The 22,006-nt window shown below is 41.9% G+C and overlaps 2 protein-coding genes across 5 annotated transcripts in view; both read left to right on the top strand.

The window, feature by feature from the left end:
• MYO5B (myosin VB) overlaps positions 1–22,006 on the top strand; it is a 356,389-nt gene that overhangs the window by 270,461 nt on the left and 63,922 nt on the right. For all 4 annotated transcript variants that reach the window (XM_050944628.1, XM_050944626.1, XM_050944629.1 and 1 more), the window contains 2 exons: positions 10,973–11,209; positions 20,804–20,888. In XM_050944628.1, coding sequence (XP_050800585.1) covers positions 10,973–11,209; positions 20,804–20,888 — 322 coding nt within the window. The remainder of the gene's footprint in view (positions 1–10,972; positions 11,210–20,803; positions 20,889–22,006) is intronic.
• RPL17 (ribosomal protein L17) overlaps positions 1,730–22,006 on the top strand; it is a 347,358-nt gene continuing 327,081 nt past the window's right edge. The window contains exon 1 of the mRNA XM_050944791.1: positions 1,730–1,740. The gene's annotated coding sequence lies outside the window, so the exon portion shown is untranslated. The remainder of the gene's footprint in view (positions 1,741–22,006) is intronic.

Raw genomic sequence — 22,006 nt, 5'->3', positions numbered from 1 at the left:
CATCTAGCCATCTATCCTGTCTTCTGACAGTGGCCAATGCCAGATGCATCAGAGGGAATGAACAGAACAAGCAATCAGTGAGTGACCCATTCCCTGATGTTCACTCCTAGTTTCTGGCAATCAAGTAACTAGGGACATGGGGTTGCATCCCTGACCATCTTGGCTAATAGCTATTGATGGACCTATTGTCTATGAACTCGCTTCCTGCCCTCGGTCTGCCAAAGCTGGGACATGCTGCCAAGTCTGTTTGGTGGAGGATTTTTTCTTTGTTTCCCCATCCCCCTCTGATCTGGAGGGAAGGTACCGAGGTACAGTGGCTATGGGGTTTTGAATTCAGTGGTTGAGGAAGTGTTTTTTTTGGCATTGTGCCACTTAAACTTCCTTGTTTAATTCTGTTGTTAATATTTTTACACGTGCCAAGAGATTACTGAGTATGCTTTTAAGAAATCTAAATAAATGCAGCAGAATACTTGATAAATGAGTAAGAACCATGGGAGTTAATGCTCTTGCTTAATTTGTAGAGATTTCCTGCATGCTGATGATTAATGTGAGACATATTTCACTGATCAATCAAAAGCACAAGAACAGGAAAAGCTTGTTTCACTGCATTTATTTACCAAGACTAACCTAGCTGTCACCATGTGTCATATTGCTAGCTGAAAAAATGGAAAGATGATGAAATCACATTCTGGAACACAGTTTGACCAGATGTCACATTGATAGTACCTAATATTTCTCCTTTGAGGAGCATCCCTGTGGGTTCTCCACTTCAGGTGAATGTGTGTCCCTGCGCCTTTGACTGGAGAATTTCAGCAGCAGTGCTCATCTGTGTCATGCATGCGTCTCACGCCGTTGTCGGTGCCTATCTAGCCCCTGTGACCAGACCCTCTTCAGTTCCTTCTTAACCATCCTTGACCTGAGATCGTGCTCCCAGCAATGATTAAAATCGATAGCTAGCTTAGGATTATAATAGTCCTTTCATATTCCCAAAGCTGGCAGGCTCAGAGTTGAGAGGCAAACAGAAGCCTACCTTCTCTGCCACAGTACTGACAGAGCTGCCTAAAGATGCAGCACCGATGCAGTCTCCACAGGCTATGGTGCCACCTTCTGCTCCCATAGCACAGAGCGCTCGTGTCGGCACTGACGCCTGCAAGCACAACAACATCATCGGCGCCGACCGCCTCTGCGCTGAAACCACCGGCACCGCACCATTTCCTGCACAAGAAAGACTTACTGATCTCAGCGATGCCAGAATCAGCACTCTTTGACACCAATGTATCTCTGGTATGTATGGTCCCGTGTCAACCCACCACACCTTCACCATTCCTCTCCCATCCAAACTACTTCAGAATAGGCTCACCTGTACAGCCTAAGTCTTACCACAGGGTTGACACCCAGGTAATGGCCACCCATAGATGCCACCACCTATGCCATTTCCCATGCAGTGGCCCTACTGGGACCCCTGGAGGACACACAGGAGACAATATGCCTGGCCCCTGAACTCCTACGGGGAGAGGATTAGATTTCCCCCACCACCTTCACTGGCAACACCATCAGAACCTCTGGAGGAAAGCTTTGAGGAACAGGAGGTGGCCCTGGAGCAGGAAACGACATCATCGGCCAGCATTTCCTCCTCTTCCCCAGAAGAGGCCATAATGCTATGACCACCCACAACTTCTGATGATTACAAACATTTCCAGGAGCTCTTCAAAAGAATTGCCGATTCCCTGGAGGTCCCTGTGGAGGAGGTCCCGGAGTCCCAACACAAATTACTGGACGTTCTGGGAACTTCACCTTCATCAAAAATAGCGCTTCTGATAAATGAAGTTCTTATGGAGCAGGCAAATAACATATGGCAGACAACAATACCACCAACTTGCAAATAGAGCAGATAAAAAGTATTACATTCCTTCAAAAGGGATGGACTTTTTATTTTCTCACCCTGCACTGAAATATTTAGTTGTTGACATTGTCAGTCAACGAGGCAGACAAGACCAATCCAGATCCACCTCATATGACAAAGCATGGAAACATTTAGATCATTTTGGCCTCAAGGCCTATTGATCAGCTGCTTTTCAATTTCAGATTGCAAATTACAGTGCACTGATGGCAAAATATAGCCACACAAACTATTCCAAACTCACGGACTTTATTGAGTACATACCAGAAGACAAAAGAGACCAATGTAAAGCCATCATCTCCAAGGGCCATCTCCTAGCCAGAAATGCCTTATTGGCATCTCTAGATGTGGCAGATATGGTGGCACACTCCATGGCCACCACCATCATTTGCAACTGAGTTTTGTGGCTCCACCTGTCTGGCTTCCCAAGGGAGGTACAAATCACTATGGAGGACCTCCCTTTTGATGGCTAAAAGGTCTTTCCAACAAAGACTAGCAAGTCCCTCCACACCCTAAAGGGCTCTTGGGCAACCCTTTTTACCCAGGGGATATACACACTTACCACAAGAAAAAACCAGGGTAAATACTATCCCTTCCAGCAGACAAGGTCTGTCCCTTATGCCCAACAACAGAAGGAATACGACACACAAAGGCACAGACTGAGACCTGCTAGGCATTGACCACTTGCGCCTCAGTCACTGGTGTCCAAGCAACCCTCTGCAAAACAGCAGTTTGGAGGGTTTGGTTGAGGGCCTAAGCGACCTCCCACTCCCTCAGTGCTGACACCATCATTGACCATCCCCCATGTCAGATGCTATATGACCCTTTTCTGCTCAGCATGGAAGTCCATCACCCTGGACAAATGGGTTCTAGAAATAATGCACACAGGCTGTTCAGTACCTTTTACCTCCATCTCTTCTTCTCACCCTCCCTTGCCATCCCTCTTCAGAGACCCCTCTCACAAACATCTTCTACAGCAAGAAGTAAACCACCTCCTATATCTGTGCTCCGTGAACAGGTGCCATCACAACACAGAGGGAGGGGTTTTTATTCCCACTACTACTTAACCCAGAAAAAGAACAAGGGAGAGACCTGTTCTAGACCTCAGAAAACTCAATAAATTTGTAAAGGTCCGGTGATTCAGGATGGTCATGCTAACAACAATAATACCAGCACTGGAACAGGGGAACTGGTTCTCAGCCCTGGACCTCCAAGACACCCGTTTTCACGTAACCATACATCCCACTCACAGGAGGTTTCTCAGATTTACTCTGAGGACAGAACATTGTCAGTACAAAGTTCTACCTTTCAGCATCTCAACAGCACCATAGATGTTTTCCAAAATTCTTGCAGTAGTGGCTGCACACCTCTGCAAGCAATGGGTAATGATATTTCCCTATCTGGAGGCTTGCCTACTAAAGGCACTCCCCTGGGCACATGCCCTGGACGTTACTCACAGGACAGTCACCCTCTTTTCCCAGTTGGGATTACAACTAAACATACAAAAATCAACACTGACATCCGTGCAGAAACTGGACTTCATTGGGGCCCATTTCAGTGCTCTGGAGGCCAAAGTGTCACTGCCAACAAACAGACTTGTCGCTATAGTCAGTCTGATCTCTACAGTACTGAGCAGCCCACAGATATCAGCGCAGACCTATGTCCAACTATTAGGTCATATGGCGGCAACCACATTCGTGGTATGACACGCAGGACTTCTCATGCACTGCATTCAGGACTGACTAAGAACCATCTACATTCCATGAAGAGACAGTCTGAACAAGCACCTCACCGTGCCACTCAAAGTCAAAGACTCTCTACACTGATGGACCCAACCCCACCACATGTGTGTGGGAGTCCCTTTCACACAGACTCCACCTTAAATGATTCTCACAACAGACACCTCTTTGATAGGCTGGGGCGGGGCTCACCTGCAGCACCACACAGTTCAGGGCAGATGGTCTTCTTCTGAGACATTGTTGCACATAACCCACCTGGAACTGCACACAGTTTGCAATGCATGCTTGCACTTCCTACCCTTGATCAGAATTGAGATCACAAGGGTAATGATGGACAACATTGCCTGAGTGTTTTATTTAAACCGACAGGAAGGGGCAAGATCACACGCCCTATGCACTGAAGCCATTAAACTATGGAATTGGTGTGTCCGGCACAATGACAGTATATTAGCCTCATATCTCCCAAGATGTTAAAACACCACAACAGATACATTAAGCAAAGAATTCTCCCAGGGAATGAGTGGGAACTAAACAACACAGTTCTGCAGAGCATATTAAGACATTGAGGTCCCATCCATAGAGCTCTTCATGACATTTCAGAATTACAAATGCCTGCAATTCTGTTCAAGAGCAGGGTTGGGCTCCTGATCCCTGGGGGATGTCTTTTTCATCAAATGGGACGCGCCACTACGATACACATTTCCTGCTATCCCCCTGCTATCAATGGTGCTTCACAGAATAAGGACCAGCAAGGCCAAAGTCATCTTGATATCCCCCACATGACCCAGACAAACTTGGTGCTTGTACCTGTTGAGGATGGCAGTATGTACGTCACATACTCTTCCCCTTCTACCTAACCTTTCTATCGCAGGATGTTGGACAGGTTTACCACCCGAACCTGGAGAGGCTTCACCTGAGAGCATGGCACCTACATGGTTCCAGCACGATGAACTGACCTGCTTGGAACAGGTGAAGGACATATTATTAAACAGTAGTTGGACAACCACATGTATAAATGGAAGAGATTCAACATCTGTTGCCGAAACAAACAAGCCCAGACTGTTACTGCTCCCTTACCAATGATATTAAAATACATATTGGAACTTAAAAAATCTGGCTTATCGCTTGGCTTCCTTAGAGTATATCTTGTGTCTGTTACCTCTTTTCACTGCAAGGTGGATAGGATGGATATCTATATTTGCCCATCCTATAACTAAACACTTTCTCAAGAATATCAGAAATGTCTAACCTGAAATTTTTGAGTTCTTTCCCACCTTGGGACTTGAACTTGGTTCTCTGCTACCTCACCAGAGCCCTATTGGAACTATTAGCAACATGCTGTCTGACACACCTGTCAAAGAAGGTGGCTGCCTTGGTTGTGATCATGTCTGCTTGACAAGTGGGAGAGCTTGGGGCTCTTATGGCACAACCCATACACCCATCTTTTTCAAGGACAAGGTCACACTAAGACCTCATCCTAAATTTTTACTCAAAATACCTTCTTCTTTTCACTTGAACCAACCAATCCATCTTTCCTCGTTCTTCCCTAAACCCCATGGGAGCAAATGGTACTCAATATTACACACACTGGATGTCAAACGCACACTAGCGTTCTACTTTGAAAGAACTACGCCCTTCAGAAAGTCACTGAGGCTTTTCATTTCAACTTTGGACCGATCTAAAGGTTCCGCTAGCTCCAAACAGACTCTGGGTGCATTCAGTTTATTGGGTGCATTCAGTTTTGTTACCAACAGAAGGAGTTACAACCCCTAACAGGGATCCAAACCCACTCCACCAGGTCATTATCAACCTCAGTAGCCTTTTTAAACAAGCACCAATCATAGAGATATGCAAAGCAACTACCTGGGTATCTGCACATGATCATGGAGCGCTATGCAATAGACCAGGCTCAAGATCGGACACACTTTTAGGATTTACTGTATTGTCATCAATTACCCGTGCAACTCTGAAGCTCCTGCCATCCACCGAAGGGCACTGCTCAACACTCACCTGGAGCTGAGCACCCACAGGGACATTCCTCAAAGGAGGAGAGGGTTACTCACCCTATGCAGTAACAGGTTCTTCGAGATGAGTGTCTATGTGGGTGCTCCACTATCTGCCCTCTTCTCCTCTACTGAAGTAGAGGAGGAACTGAGTGGAGGGTCTGGTCATGCGCGCTAGATAGGCACCCACAATGGCACGAGACTGGGAAAGTGAATGTGCAACCCAGATGAGCACTGCTGCTGAAATTCTCTGAACAAAAGCATAGGGACACACATTCATCTGAAATGAAGCACCCACAGGGACACCCATCTCAAAGAACCATATATTCTGGGAGTCAGTTCATTTGACTGCCAGCTAGAAAGTAAGGAATAAATTGAATAAATACACAGTTTGCAAAGTCTTTTGAATAGGCTTGTTTTAAACCTGACCAGCCATCTTTGTAATACAAATGCATTGCATTTTGAAATGGTACATTTCAGATGCCTGACAGTTTGCGAGTCAGTTTTAGTATGGTGGCTTTTGAAAAAGATGAAGTCATTAATCAAGTGCTGTTTGTCATAAGAAGGCTACAGAATAGCTTCTTGGTTACAGGTCTTTTAGCAAGAATTCAGTTTAAGGGATTTTCCCTGTTTGCTATTTGAGGAAGTAAGTGAGCTATTCTATTTAGATGTGTTTTGCATTGTCCATGTAGCTTAACAACATAACATGAGCATTTCAAAGGCAAATGCTGGAGATCATCCAAATGGCTCAGTTGTGCGATGGAAAAATTCCTATTAATGTGGGCTCTTTGATTGTCCCTTTGCAGATAAACAGTCTCCTTAATTGACTCCTTCACTACAATTCACTTGGTGATGGTGGTGTTTTCAAATAAGTTCTCATTCTTGTTACCATATACACAGACAATAAAAGGTGCTGGGGTTTGTGGTACCCATTCATTCAAGTACCTTTTGTCATTCTGTTGGGGGGCAAGTGAGGAAACATTCTGTATCATGTGCAGTCTCTCACAGCCTTAAAGCTCGCATGCCTCTGTACCACACAAGAGTTCCTGTTGGCTGCTTGCAGTATTGAAGAGGATAGGAAATTTGTATGTCTTAAATAAGTTAGTCCAGACAATCAAGCCATCAGTAATTAATACTGTGAGCCAACGTCACCACTTTCAGCTTCAAATGAGTGGCACTCACTTATGGCAGTGGTGAATAAAGCCTGTGAGTCCAGTTTTCAATCTTGGGTGCCTGGATTAGAATGCCCAATTTGGGCCACTTGTGTCCACACCTAGGTACCTAAAATTGATATTTAGAGACCCAAGTACCCAAATGCAGACTTAGTTGCCTTATCTTAGCCACCCAGGTTTCATTACTGAACAGGAAGCTTACATAGCAGCATGCAAATCAAAACTACAATCTAACCTCCACAAAAGACGGTCTACAGTGAGCCCATTTACCAGCTATTTGTAGTTATGCAGTCTATGCAGAGTGCATAAAGAACGCTTTTGTGCAGGTTATAGCATGCTAGGAGGAAAAAATCTCCGGCCTGTTTTCATCTGTAAAAAAAACGGGCCTGTCCTCATTTAACCTTAGTTCACACCAAATTAAGTAAGAACAATTTTAACTCACTGAGACAAATCCCCTGGGTGGGGATTTGCTGTGTTATAGAAGAAAACTCCTGCCAAACCAAACTTTCTGCTGGTATACATTGTATTGTTCCTCAACCACTTGTCATTATTTGCTGCAAGGAAAAGGGTGCAAAGATAAAAATAGAGGAGATACGATCTTCAGATAATGTTGGCTTTTCTGATCCTGAATGGCAAAGCGTCATGCAGAGTTATCATTCAGCTGGGAAGTAGGATTTGGGAAGCTTATAGGTAGATAGAAATAGTTGGCTTAGTGCTGTGTTAGAGCTGGGCCTTTTCTTTTTTTTCCCCAGTCAAATCATTTATTTGAAAAATGCGGTTTTGGTTGACCGAAAACTATTTGCAAATTCGCTGAATAGTTTTGGCCAATTTTGTGTGTGTGTGTGTGTGTGTGTGTGTGCTTGATTCACTAGGGGACTTTTGCCCTATTTACAAAATGGGAAGGAGGAGGTGGTGCTGCTGAGAGTGCCCCTTTAAACTTTCAGCTCAGTAATTAAGGGTACTCTCCTGGGTTCATTTCCACCCTAATCTAGAGCAGGGATTTGAACTTATTTCTTCTGCCTCCCCCAGAAAGCACTCTAACCACTAGGCAATGTGGGGCAGGTCTTTCTCAATCTCTCCTGTTAAAGCTTTTCCACTTAGTATAAATAATTTAATATTTAGTAGAGCAAGGTCTGGGACTTGGGCCTTCTACCTCGTAAGAGAGTTCACTAACCATTAGGCTAGTATGATTCTCTTTCTCACCCAATGACTATTCAAGTATTTCATACAAAGCGGAACAGCTTCATCAGGAGATATTAAGAGTAACCCACCCCAGAATAGCCTATAGCCTGGTGGTTAGGGCATTCACCTGGGAGATGAGACACCCAAGTTCAAGTCCTTGCTCTACATCAAGCAGAGTGGGGAATTGAACCCGAGTTCCCCACATGCTTGGTTGATTCCCTTGACCACGGGGGTAAAAGTTATAAAGTATGGCTCTTCCTCCTCTGTCTGTTATGGGACTAGTACCAAAATCCCCTGGTGAATCTAGCGCTTCAAGAGGAAATGTTCTCTTTGACCCAAAATGCACTTCGTCAATTTGCTGAAAAATTCTGAAAATTTCTGGATTCAGTTTGGGTCAAACCAATTGTTTTTATTATTATTTTTTAGAACTGCTGATTAACTGAAAAATCAGTTATTCATCCAGCGCTCCTCCAAATCTCTTGTTGAAGTTTCTCTTTTTGATGAAGTTAGATTTTGTACCTTATGCACCTTTCAGAGGACAGAATTAGTACCCTCTAATCCTCACTGCTTTCTCTCCAGCAAGTCATTCTGGGCTCTCCATTCAGGAAAGACGAGGTTCACTGGGATCACCATTTATTACTGTTTTGGGAGGTGCACATGAGGCTCTCAAGCGGCCTTTTATCCGAATGTTAATTTAGTGCCTATCTAGTTATAGTGACTCTTGTTCATTTTGATGGTGGCCTGCTACAACATACTTTACCCCCAGGTACCTCATTTCATCACATCAGACCTATTATTTTAGCCATTTGTGCTTCCATGTTGTGTATCCTAAAAAGGTGATGAAACATACGTATAACGTAGCTGCCTGTGACTCTCCCCTGTGAGACTGTTACCAAAGAAGTGTACAGTGAATCTACATAGCTTTACATGCATGCACACACCCCATTGGTTTTCAGAGGGGTATGCTTTGGTACTCTGCAGGTGACTTTTATGCTTCAGACAACCAATACTAGGTGCATGTGGCTTTGCTGCGTTTGTGAAGGTGAATGTTCTTTTGTCTCTGTGACTAAAAAGCGCCCTGTTTCTTAATGGGTGTTGAAACAATGTCACCTGACAGATCCAGAATCTTATCTTTGGAGCTCATGCAGAAAACTACTTAGTATTAAGAGAGCAAACAGTGGTCACAAGTGCCTTTACAGAGGAGGAAGAGTCAGAGTTTCATGAGCTGGAGAGAATGTGCTGCAGTTCTTCACCTCCAAATCATAACTTTTACTTCTAAATGGACCTTTTTGGAAATGGCCCTTGACTTCATTTTGGCCAGGGCTGCAGCCTTCATGTTTGTTTTTTGTTAACACCTATTTAACTTCAGTGACTAATGACCATTTTGGCAAAGAAGATATTTGTTAAAGATTTAATACCCTGACCCTTTGCCAACCCCAAGCATTCAAAAATCATCAATCTGGCCTCCCAAATCACGAGACTTTAAAAAAACAGGCGAGTCTCATCTTACGCACATTTAACATGCACAAATTCAGCTCTGCGTGATTGGCAAAAAAAAAAAAAAAAAAGAGAGAGAAAAATAACAATTTAAATACTGTACCTGTAGTGCGGGCAATTCCACCCGCCATTACACTCAATGTAATTTTGACTATACGCGATTTTCGCTTTACGCGCTGACAGCGGAACGTAACCCCAGCGTAAGATGAGACTCACCTGTAATACATTTGTGGCTTCTTTGTTTTTGCCTTCTGGCTTTTGAGCCTTTAGGCTTCACATTTTCAAGCTTTTCTCTGCAGTCACATAGACTAGAAACTTTAATTAACCAAAATGAAAGCTGGGATTCTCCCGTACTCACCTGATTCCAGGAGCTGAAGCTTTGACAAAAGCACCAAATTATGAGAGTTAACTGAAGCACTTTTGTCAAGGTGCATGAGCTCATACTATACATCTTGAGATGCCCCCTACCTATCAACACATCCTCCAGCAAAGCCAGGGAAGACCAGGTAAACCTCAACCAGAGAAAAACCCTTTAAAAACAAAAAATCTTTCAGGTTTTGTTAATACAGCAAAAGAGGTGAAAAAGGGCATAAACCGAGTTTTTAAAAATCCTTTGCAGGTCGCTTTAAAAAAAGCAAAAGAAAAAGAAAGAGTTTTTAAATAACCTTATTTATCATAAGCAACTGTACCCAGGGAGACGGCTCTGTAATACTAGTAATGATATTTGATAGACTTTTCACCTAAGAGGACATACTGCTGTGATTTGTGAATTTTCGGGGGAAGAAAGAGAAATTCTTTTGTGCGGTTGACTGTAATAATAATCAAGGGAATTGTACGAGATGTGATTCCCATTAACTTTGATTTGAGCCACAAGCATCAACCAAGGGGCGGTGAATTTTCAGATCTCAAACTCTTTAGAGGAAGCTACTTAAGTGAGCAATTGATGACAGGTTAAAATAAAAAAATCAGAGCGAGTGAAAAGGCCTATTGAACCACTGCATCCCACAGACGAGGTATAGAGCTTTGTGCTCAAGCCTGCAATTACATTACAGTTCATTGTCACAGCAGGATCCTGAAGGCATTACATACTGAGAGGAAAAAGATAAACTGCAGCATAAAATACTGCAAACCAATTGCATTAAGCAATGCTGCTAATTTTGATGGTGTAATAAAACTGTAGTTTACTGTTTCTGTTACAAGAAGTAACAAATATTATTTGCATTTATTTCTAGTTTAACAAAGCAAATAAATGCTTGTATAATTGTTACAGAAATATTACTATTACGTTTTCCTGTTGCCATTTTAAATTGGGTTTGGTTTATGTCTGCTTTATTAATTAGGAAAAGGGAGCATATATGTGCACTGACATCTACTATTTAAAATTTATTACCTACCACATTCAGGATTTTTCTATCTGTTGCTTTTGCAATTGGTCCTGCTCACGTAATCTTTTTCTTTTTCCTGGGTTGTGGCTTGCAGAACAAAGAATACAGGCACCTGAATGAGCAGCTCTCTGCACTTACCTCTGCCTATGCCACTGATGTGGAAAAGCTGAAGAAGGAGCTGGAGCAATATCGGCAGAATCAGGGGGATACCAACCAGCTTGTAAACTTGAAAAAAGAGATTGAGAGCCTCAGGCTGGAGCTCGAGAAATCCCACAGTGAAAGGAAAATTATTGAAGACACCTATGATAAGGAGAAAGATCTACTCCGAAAGGTATGTGTTGTGTTTATCACATGCCCTCCATGTGGTGTGTAGGCGCCATGGAGGGTAGGCCTTTTTTTAGGCAATCAGAGGTGGTTGTTTTTGTTAAAAATCTAAAGGGGAGATTTTCAAAAGTACCTATGGGACTTTCAGTGGGAGTGAGGCATCAGACTCCTTCAGGGGCTTTCCATAGTCCTGCTTTTTCATCCTTTCACTACATGAAATCCATTGCTTATCCACATAATGCAGAGAGCAAGTGGCAGTTCAAGCTTCCCTGCCTTTGTGCCTTAACACATGGTGTTTTGTGTCTGGTCAACTTTGCACAGCCATAACTATGCAGAAACCATCTGGGCACAGTTGGGTCCCAAATAACTGTGTTCACTAACTACAGACATGCAAGGCCTAGCCAGGTACATGCGGCTGCTCTGACTGGTTTCTGGTGGCTTCTAAAACATAGGGTACAGAGAACGCCATGAGTGGGCCACAAAACTATTTAAAGGATACTACTACGTTCTGACACAGTGTCGGGAGTGAAGGCCTGTTCGTTGCCCAGGACCATTCAATCTGTGGCTGTGAGACTGCTAATGATGCTGATCGTGGTAGTTTTGTGTTATGGGTACCTGTGCACTAGGAACTGGACTGAGATTGCCAAATCACTTCCCATAAGCAATCAGCCTGCCATTTCTAACAACTGTCAGTACTACCAGCTTAGCTGAATTTGAATCAGTATATTGCGCTAAAGGCAGAAGCTACTTTCTGCCCCTGTATGTCAATACACCTGAGCAATCCATCTTTCTTGAAATTGAAGTTATATAAGATGTTAGCAATATCGAGCCTTTGTACAGGAAACGCACTAGTGTGAGCAGACACTAGCCTTAAGGGTACGTCTACGCAGCAAACACCTGTGGTTGGCCCCGGTCAGCTGAGTTGGGCTCGGGGCTGTAAAATTGCTATATAGACACTGAGGCTGGTTTCCATGTTGCGATTGGACATGAAGAAAGTGTGCTAGTAGTAAGCATCCTCTGGGTTTAATTGTAAAGCTTTGCTGTTTGAGTGATTTGATAATGTGGCTCTCATAGTAAATCATCAAAACTCTATGACTAACGGCTCATAGGTACAGGGAAATTAATGGGAATAGTTATTGCAGAAAAGCTATTGTGTGGAATAAAGTGACTTTCATTTCAGAATAGAGTATCCACAAAGGAATCTATTCTGGAATATTCCAACTTGCTATTCCAGTCCATTTCCTTAGGTCATCAAGCCCTAAGCTTTCCCCATAGCAATATTACGGAAACATGGTGATCAAGACAGAAACGCATTCTCTTTAGATTTTAGCACAAAAATCACCTGAGAACATTTTTTTTCAATTAGATCAAGTTGATTGTGTCCTTGGCTTTCTCGGACTTGTGACAGCTGCTGACATGATCAAGTCCATTTTAGCTCCGATTTAACTGCAAAATCTGTTCTTAAACCTTACTCTTTCTGCTTTTCTCTGCCATCTTCCTACTTTTAGGAGAATTCTTCTCATTTATAGGATGAGCATCTCCTTTTCCTTTTCTGGTGTGAATACTTAGAAACAGTTCTTTATGGATTTCAAGAGATACTCAGAGTTATTCGGTGAGTTGTGAGGATTCTCACAAGCTAGCAAAGATTTTTTTTTTTAGGACAATCCTAACATCTTTTGCCAGTCTAAAGGGTCAGCACCCACAAATTCAAAAGTGCTCCGCACCCACAGTTGGGGCCAGATTTCAAAACAGCTCCCAAATAAGGACCAGATCTTCAAAACTGCTCAGCACTCAACAGTCCCCACCATGCAAATAGGTAAAATAGACAATTCTCAATGGGAGCTGCTGAATGCTGAGTGCTTCAGAAAATCCAGCCACTTCATGTAGGCAAATGTGAGCTGAGCTCTCTTGAAATCAGGCCCAAAAGGAAATGTGTTGAAGATAGACACTTCCAGCTGGAGAAGGAATTTCTGCAGCATTGCTGGTGAATAACATGCTCTACTTATCTACACCTGCATTAAATGGACCTTTCTGTTCTCACCACATTTCTCTGAAACGTGAATGTTGATAAGTTCCCATTTCTCTTTCATATGGAAACAAGAAAGCAATAAACAAAACCCATTAGGTCTGATATAAAAGAGTGTTAATTTAGGGTTTATCAAGGATAAAGGATAGCTTCTGGCTAAGGATATTTCTTTTTGTTTCTATTCTATACTATTCGTTTCTTTCTCCAATTGAAGTTGGGCCTGAGGCTGCAAAATCTCTATTTTTCCATTCCCAGTGTTTGTGGGTTACTTTCATAAAGGGCACATACATAGTACTTTAGCCTTTGGGAAATATTTTTCACTCAGTTAGCTTTAATACAGTCTTCTCTGTAGCAGAAATTAGAGTTTTTTCTCCGTTTGTTTTTTGTCAAGTATGGCACTGGATACTAGTGTCCCGTAAAAATGTGTAGTTAAAACTAAAACATGCTCCAGTTCTCAAAGTAGAAATATGTAGTTTTTCATAAATTCATAGAATAATAGCATTTGTGATAATCTACTCTGACCTTCTGCATAACACAGACCATAGATCTTCCCTGAACTAATTCATGTTTCAGCTTCCAGTTGTTGGATCTTTTTACACCTTTGTCTGCTAGACTGAATAGGCCTCTTAACAAATTTCATTTCCCCATAAAGGTACTTATCAAATCACCCCTTAACCTTCTCTTTGTTAAGCTAAGTAGCCTGAGCTCCTCCAATCTAGACTTATAAGGTATATTATCCAATCCTTTAATCATTCTCATGGCTCTTCTCTAACCCCTCTCCAGTTTATCAACATCTTTCTTGAAGTGTGAACATCAGAACTGGACACACTATTCCACCGTTGCTAAATACAGAGGTAAAATAACCTCTCTTCTCCTAACTGATATTTCCATTTATACATCCAAAGATTTGAAATAAATTATTTTAAATACATGAAACTCAAGTTCATATTCTGGTACAGCATAATCATATATTCATCCAGTTCAGACAATCATTAGTAATTCTGCATGATTGAGAAAAAGGCTTTTGTTTATTTTATCTCATTCTCTCTCTCTCTCTCTCTCTCTAGTCTGCAGCAGTATCCATTAATGTCAGTACCCAGAAAGATAATAGAGCACATAATTAAGAAATCAGTTTGCAAACCTCTAGAAGATAATAAGGAGATAGGTAACAGCGTGGATTTCTCAAGAACAATTTGTGTCAAACCAATCTGATAGCTTTCTTTAATAGGGTAACAAGCCTTGTGGATGGGGGGAAGCGGTAGATCTGATATATCTTGACGTTAGTAAGGCTTTTGATAATGTCTCACATGGTCTTCTCATAAACAAACTAGGGAAATACAACCTAGATGGAACTACTTGTAAGTGGGTGCATAAATGGTTGGAAAACCATTCTCAGAGTAGTTTTCAGTGGTTCACAGTGAAACTGGAAGGGCATATCAAGTGAGGTTCCTCAGTGATCAGTTCTGGGTCCTGTTCTGTTCAATATCTTCAGCAATGATTTAAATAATGGCATAGGGAGTATACTTTTAAAGTTTGCAGATGATACCAAGGTGGGAGGGGTTGCAAGTGCTTTGGAGGATCGGATTGAAATTCAAAATGAGCTGGACAAACTTGAAAAACAGTTTGAAGTAAATAGGATGAAATTCGATAAGGACAAATGCAAAGTACTCCACTGAGAAAGGAACAATCAGTTGCACACATACAAAACAGGAAATGACTGCATAGGAAGGAGTACTGCAGAAAGGGATCTGGGGGGTCATAGTGAATTACAAGCTAAATATGATCAACAGTGTAACACTGGCAAAAAAGAAAACATGATTCTGCGATGTATTAGCAGGAGTGCTGTAAGCAAGACACGAGAAATAATTCTTCCGCTCTACTCCACACTGATTAGGCCTCAACTGGAGTATTGGGTTCCACGTTTCAGGAAAAATGTGAACAATTTGGAGAAAGTCCAGAGAGGAGCAACAAAAATGATTGAAGATCTAGAAAATTTGACCTCTGAGGAAAGATTGAAAAAATTGGGTTTGTTCAGTCTGGGGAAGAGAAGACTGAGAGGGGACATGATAACAGTTTTCAAGTACATGAAAGGTTGTTACAGGAAGGAGGGAGAAAAATTGTTTTCTTTAACCTCTGAGGATAGGACAAGAAGCAATGGGCTTAAATTGCAGCAAGGGTGGTTTAAGTTGGACATTAGGAAAAACTTCCTGTCAGGGTAGTTAAGCACTGGACTAAATTGCCAAGGGAGGTTGTGTAATTTTGGAGATTTTTAAGAGCAGGTTAGACAAACACCTGTCAGGGGTGGTCTAGATCAGGGGCAGGCAACCTATGGTACGTGTGCTGAAGGCAGCACATGAGCTGATTTTCAGTGGCACTCACACTGCCCAGGTCCTGGCCACCGATCCGAGGGGCTATGCATTTTAATTTAAAATATTTAAGAAGCTTCATTTAAAATTAAAAACCTTATTTACTTTATATACAACAATAGTTTAGTTATCCAATATACACTTATAGAAAGACACCTTCTAAAAACATTAATGTATTACTGGCACACGAAACCTTAAATAAGAGTGATTTAAATGAAGACTCGGCACACGATTTCTGAAAGGTTGCCAACTCCTGGTCTAGATAATCCTTAGTCCTGCCGTGAGTGCAGGGAACTGGACTAGATGACATCTCGAGATCCCTTCCAGTCCTACAATTCTATGATGCAAACCTGTTATGCACGCAGACATAGCAGAGAGCTGGATCTGGATAGTGATAGCTTGTGAATAGATCATTATAAAAGATTTGTAAGTTACTGTGCTTGAACACTATAGTGCAAAGCAGGTTGAATTTCTGACTGCATTAGAATGTTCTCTCTGCTTTTACTTCCACTAACAATTTTGGTAACCATTTTTTTTATAAAATACCTCAGTTTATTCTCAAGTATCAGAGGGGTAGCCGTGTTAGTCTGGATCTGTAAAAGCAGCAAAGAATCCTGTGGCACCTTATAGACTAACATACGTTTTGGAGCATGAGCTTTCGTGGGTGAATACCCACTTCTTCAGATGCATGTGGTGGAAATTTCCAGGGGCAGGTATATATATGCTAGCAAGCAAGCTAGAGATAACGAGGTCAGTTCAATCAGGGAGGATGAGGCCCTATTCTAGCAGTTGAGGTGTGAAAACCCAGAGAGGAGAAACTGGTTCTGTAGTTGGCAAGCCATTCACAGTCTTTGTTCAATCCTGAGCTGATGGTGTCAAATTTGCAGATGAACTGAAGCTCAGCAGTTTCTCTTTGAAGTCTGGTCCTGAAGTTTTTTTGCTGCAGGATGGCCACCTTAAGGTCTGCTATAGTGTGGCCAGGGAGGTCGAAGTGCTCTCCTACAGGTTTTTGTATATTGCCATTCCTAATGTCTGATTTGTGTCCATTTATCCTTTTCCGTAGAGACTGTCCGGTTTGGCCGATGTACATAGCAGAGGGGCATTGCTGGCATATGATGGCGTATATTACATTGGTGGATGTGCAGGTGAATGAACCAGTAATGGTGTGGCTGATCTGGTTAGGTCCTGTGATGGTGTCGCTGGTGTAGATACGTGGGCAGAGTTGGCATCGAGGTTTGTTGCATGGATTGGTTCCTGAGCTAGAGTTATTATGGTGCGGTGTGCAGTTACTGGTGAGAATATGTTTCAGGTTGACAGGTTGTCTGTGGGCAAGGACTGGCCTGCCACTCAAGGCCTGTGAAAGTGTGGGATCATTGTCCAGGATGGGTTGTAGATCCTTGATGATGCGTTGGAGGAGTTTCAAGACAAACCCAAGAAAGAAACCAACAGGACTCCACTGGCCATCACATACAGCCTCCAGCTAAAACCCCTCCAACGCATCATCAAGGATCTACAACCCATCCTGGACAATGATCCCACACTTTCACAGGCCTTGTGTGGCAGGCCCGTCCTTGCCCGCAGACAACCTGTCAACCTGAAACATATTCTCACCAGTAACTGCACACCGCACCATAATAACTCTAGCTCAGGAACCAATCCATGCAACAAACCTCGATGCCAACTCTGCCCACGTATCTACAACAGCGACACCATCACAGGACCTAACCAGATCAGCCACACCATCACTGGTTCATTCACCTGCACATCCACCAATGTAATATACGCCATCATATGCCAGCAATGCCCCTCTGCTATGTACATCGGCCAAACCGGACAGTCTCTATGGAAAAGGATAAATGGACACAAATCAGACATTAGGAATGGCAATATACAAAAAGCTGTAGGAGAGCACTTCAACCTCCCTGGCCACACTATAGCAGACCTTAAGGTGGCCACCCTGCAGCAAAAAAACTTCAGGACCAGACTTAATAGAGAAACTGCTGAGCTTCAGTTCATCTGCAAATTTGACACCATCAGCTCAGGATTGAACAAAGACTGTGAATGGCTTGCCAACTACAGAACCATTTTCTCCTCTCTGAGTTTTCACACCTCAACTGCTAGAACAGGGCCTCATCCTCCCTGATTGAACTGACCTCGTTATCTCTAGCTTGCTTGCTAGCATATATATACCTGCCCCTGGAAATTTCCACCACATGCATCTGAAGAAGTGGGTATTCACCCACGAAAGCTCATGCTCCAAAACATCTGTTAGTCTATAAGGTGCCACAGGATTCTTTGCTGCTTTTTCAGTTTATTCTGCCTTCCCAGAAAACTGAGGAATTCAATATGAACAAATTAATTAGGCTGCCACTAAAGATACGAGTTCTGTGGCAACTTATAGACTAACAAACATACGAGCTTTCATGGATGAATACCCACTTCTTTCTTTCTCCAATATGTTTGTTAGTATATAAGGTGCCACAGAACTCGTTGCTGCTTTTACAGATCCAAACTAACACGGCTACCCCTCTGATACTAAAGCTACATGGGTTTTAGCAGGATTTTGTGTTATTCTTGCTTGGACAGTGGAAAAACCTTTTTTATGCTGCAGGATAGAGCTGGTTTTCTTCAGGCAGCTCAAGATCCCTATATGTTCTGTGCAGCTATTTTCTAAATTATGATGGTCGTGCTATGAATTGCAACTGCATAGACCTAGCAAATAACATTACACTGGAAAACTGTGTTTTGTTCTCTCCTTCCTGGCATCAGTAGAAGTGTTCAGCTTAAACAGAGCAATATGTCACACTTCTTAATATAATGTTTTCATGTTTTGACTTGTCTAAAATAATAGTATTGAATAAATTAACAGTACCAAGGATAAATAGATTTAGTAGGTAGAGTAACACTACTAGTTTCACTCCAGGAGTTGAGGTGTCCTACATGATATTTACTTTTACTTTGACTCATGTTTTAAATAGCATGTTTTATAACTTCTGTGTTTAATAGGGGTTGTTACTTGATGACTGCACTGACTGAGCACTATCTGCTAGTTACTGTTGGAGGAGGAGGAGGAGGAATTATTATGATTTATTACCTCTTTGTTCCACGGTAACATCTACAGGCCCTGATCAGAGTTGGAACCAATTTGCTAGGTCCTGTAAAACCGGAGTAAAACAGTTCTTATCCCAGAGTGCATATAATCTGAGTATAAAATTCAATGAGTGGGTATAAACATAAAATTTCAGAGTTAAAAAAGTTTGAAATATGTAGTATTTTATTTGTCAGGCACTTATATACCATGGTGATAAGCACAGTATTAACGACCTAGACAGACACATCACCTGAAAAATTTAAATCTTCTGCATAGTCTTTTTTGTCTGAGAACATTTTCTTTCTCTTTATTTTGCCTCTAAATCCCCTGTTAAGTGGCAGGTGCGCTGAAATGCAGTTACAGCTGGTAACAGATCTGCTTGGACAGTTGGGTATCCAGTCCTGTATAGCATTCTGGTTTCTTTATATTGTACATCACTTTTTTTAATTATTCTTTTTAGAATTGTCAAGGTTCCTTCCCCACTCTGAACTTTAGGGTACAGATGTGGGGACCTGCATGGACACTTCTAAGCTTAATTACTAGCTTAGATCTGATATCACTGCTACCACCCCCAAGTACTACCTTTTTCCCTGGGTAGTCTTGAGGGACTTCACCAATTCCCTGGTGAACACAGATCCAAACCCCTTGGATCTTAAAACAAGGAGAAATTAACCATCCCCCCTCCTTTCTCCCACCAACTCCTAGTGGATCCAGATCCAACCCCCTTGGATCTAAAAAACAAGGAAAAATCAATCAGGTATTAAGAAAAAGGCTTTTAATTAAAGAAAAGAAAGGTAAAAGAAAACCCTCTGGGAGAGATTAGCATATTAGCTACTCACAGACAACAGATTTAAAACACAGAGGAAGTTCCCCTGGGCACAAATTTAGTTACACAAAAAAAATACCCAAATACCCAATTTGATTCTACCTCTAATTGCATAAGACAGGTTACAAAGAAATAAACATAAACCTATTTATTCCTTTCTAAAACTTACTCCTTTGATAAGAGGCTGGTTCCTTGATCTTTTTCACTCTGGCTGAAACTGAGACTCTAAACAAAGGAAAAACTTCCCTCCTTCCTTTTGAAACATCTTGTTCCCCCATTAGTTCCTCTGATCAGGTGTTAGCTTGGCTAGGTGAACTTCTTAACCCTTTACAGGTAAAAGAGGCATTAATCCTTAACTATCTGTTTATGATAAGAATATTCAGAACAATGGTGTACTTTTTCTCCTCTGTTCGTTCCTTTTCACCTTTCTGAACTCTTTCACAGCTGCAGCATTGATACTTTGTCTCTAACACGTCATGATGTTTTCTTTCACATTCCAAATCCTGTAAAAGCAATAAAGAATCCTGTGGCACCTTATAGACTAAGAGACGTTTTGGAGCACGAGCTTTCGTGGGTGAATACCCACTTCGTCAGATACAACTGTATTCACCCACGAAAGCTCATGCTTCAAAACGTCTGTTAGTCTATAAGGTGCCACAGGACTCTTTGCTGCTTTTACAGATCCAGACTAACATGACTACCCCTCTGATACTTGATTCCAAATCCTGTAATTGTAACACCTGCAAATGGCATTTGCGCTGCCATAAAAATCTGTTCCTAGCAAATGCCTGTTTTGTGATACTGTGTAGTAGAAGGATCAATTGCAGAATACTGTAACAAAGTCAATGTTGTAATTTTTAAGAGAGGTATAGATCTTCAGTACTTAATTTTGAGCATGGGCTTCTCAGTATTTGGATGACATAATCAACTGTTGGAGCCCTGTGACTGGTGTGTATTGTGTTCCTGTTCAAAGAAATAGATATAATATGCCAACTTGACCTTTTTTGCATTGAGGTTTTGCAGTGAACACTAGTGTCTATGGGACAATTTACTTTGAAAATAAACACCCTTCAGCTGCAGTTAATCTTTTTTACCATTCATGCTCCTGATGCAGTGAGAATAGCTCCAAAATGGCCAGGAGTTAAAAACCCTATTTGGTTTAAAAAAACAAACAAACAAGAAACTAACCAAACAAAAAAACTGTGTGTGTGAAACTTATTCCCCTGAAGAGAGCCTGACCTGGAGCTGCCCTACACTACAAGAGGAATTACTGTGCCTTGTTTCTTCCTTAGCGCGTGTCAGATCTAGAAGAGGAGAATGCTCTTTTGAAACAGGAAAAAGAGGAGCTTAACAACAGAATCCTGTGTCAGTCTGAAGGTAAGAAGAATGGTTTATAGCTTCATAACACTTGCAATAAACCGAGAATTAAGCTGTTTTTCATAAAATTCATTTCTCCCCTATGCCCCAGCAATGGCTCTTAAACTGAAATGTGCTAATCTTCCAGCATCCTTTATTTCTTTGACAATGTTTGTTGTTGTTCAACAGTTCTATTCTCTCTGTACTGCCAGGGATGACAAGACATGAACCTGATTTAATCAGGGAGGAATACAACAAGGACTATAGTACCTAAAGGGGTTTTCGATTCAATTACATCTTAGAATTTCATCAGGATGACTGTGATTGGGGGGCGGAGGAACCCTTTAATGCTGACAGATGGGAGCCTAGAAGCAGAGATGTTCAAACAGTAATATTTGGACAATGATGAATGACGTCTTGAATGTGACAGAATTAAGTGTAATTTTAAAGCACAGATTTAGATTGTGAGAGAACAACAGAGGGAAACAACCAGGACAGTTCCAGGACAGGAAAGGAATACATTCCACCCTTGCACATATTGCGCTTATTATCAGATTCTATTCAGCTTAACATAGCAAAATATATTGGCTTCAATTAGAGATGAATTTCTGAGTGCCTTTCGGCAGGCACAGCTAGCATTAGGCATAATGCATGCCAGGCTCTATGGAAGCTTCCCAAGGGACCCCTGTCGAGGCATTTCAGTCCTGACTGACTGCCAGCTGTCCCAGGACTTAGATTTTCAAAAAGTAAGCTCTAGGGTTCATATGTAGGCACCTAAACAAGATGCCTGACTTTTTCAAGTGCTGAGCCCCCAGAATCTCCTGTTGAAGTAGACAGGAATTGCTGAGTGCTCAGCACTCTTGAAAATCAATCCACTTATTTAGGCACCTGAACTGCTTGGTCAATATTTAGCTTTAGACACATCCATATATGAAAATGTTGACCTCTCTTTAGAGCAGACTGAGATTTGAACCCAGTACACTGACCATTTACCCTCTTGATAGTGGTATCTTTAAGCACAGCTATACCTAGTGTTGAGATAGCATTAATATTAGAAACATTAGAGCTGGTTGGAATTTTTCAAATTTTGACATTTGGATGAAATTTCAAAATTTAAAAAAAAAAGAATTGCTGAGAGT

Source organism: Gopherus flavomarginatus, chromosome 3 (assembly GCF_025201925.1).
Source record: "Gopherus flavomarginatus isolate rGopFla2 chromosome 3, rGopFla2.mat.asm, whole genome shotgun sequence".
NCBI classification, from domain to species: domain Eukaryota; kingdom Metazoa; phylum Chordata; order Testudines; family Testudinidae; genus Gopherus; species Gopherus flavomarginatus.
Note: the sequence above shows the minus strand (reverse complement) of the source record. Positions and strands in the feature narration are given on the sequence as shown.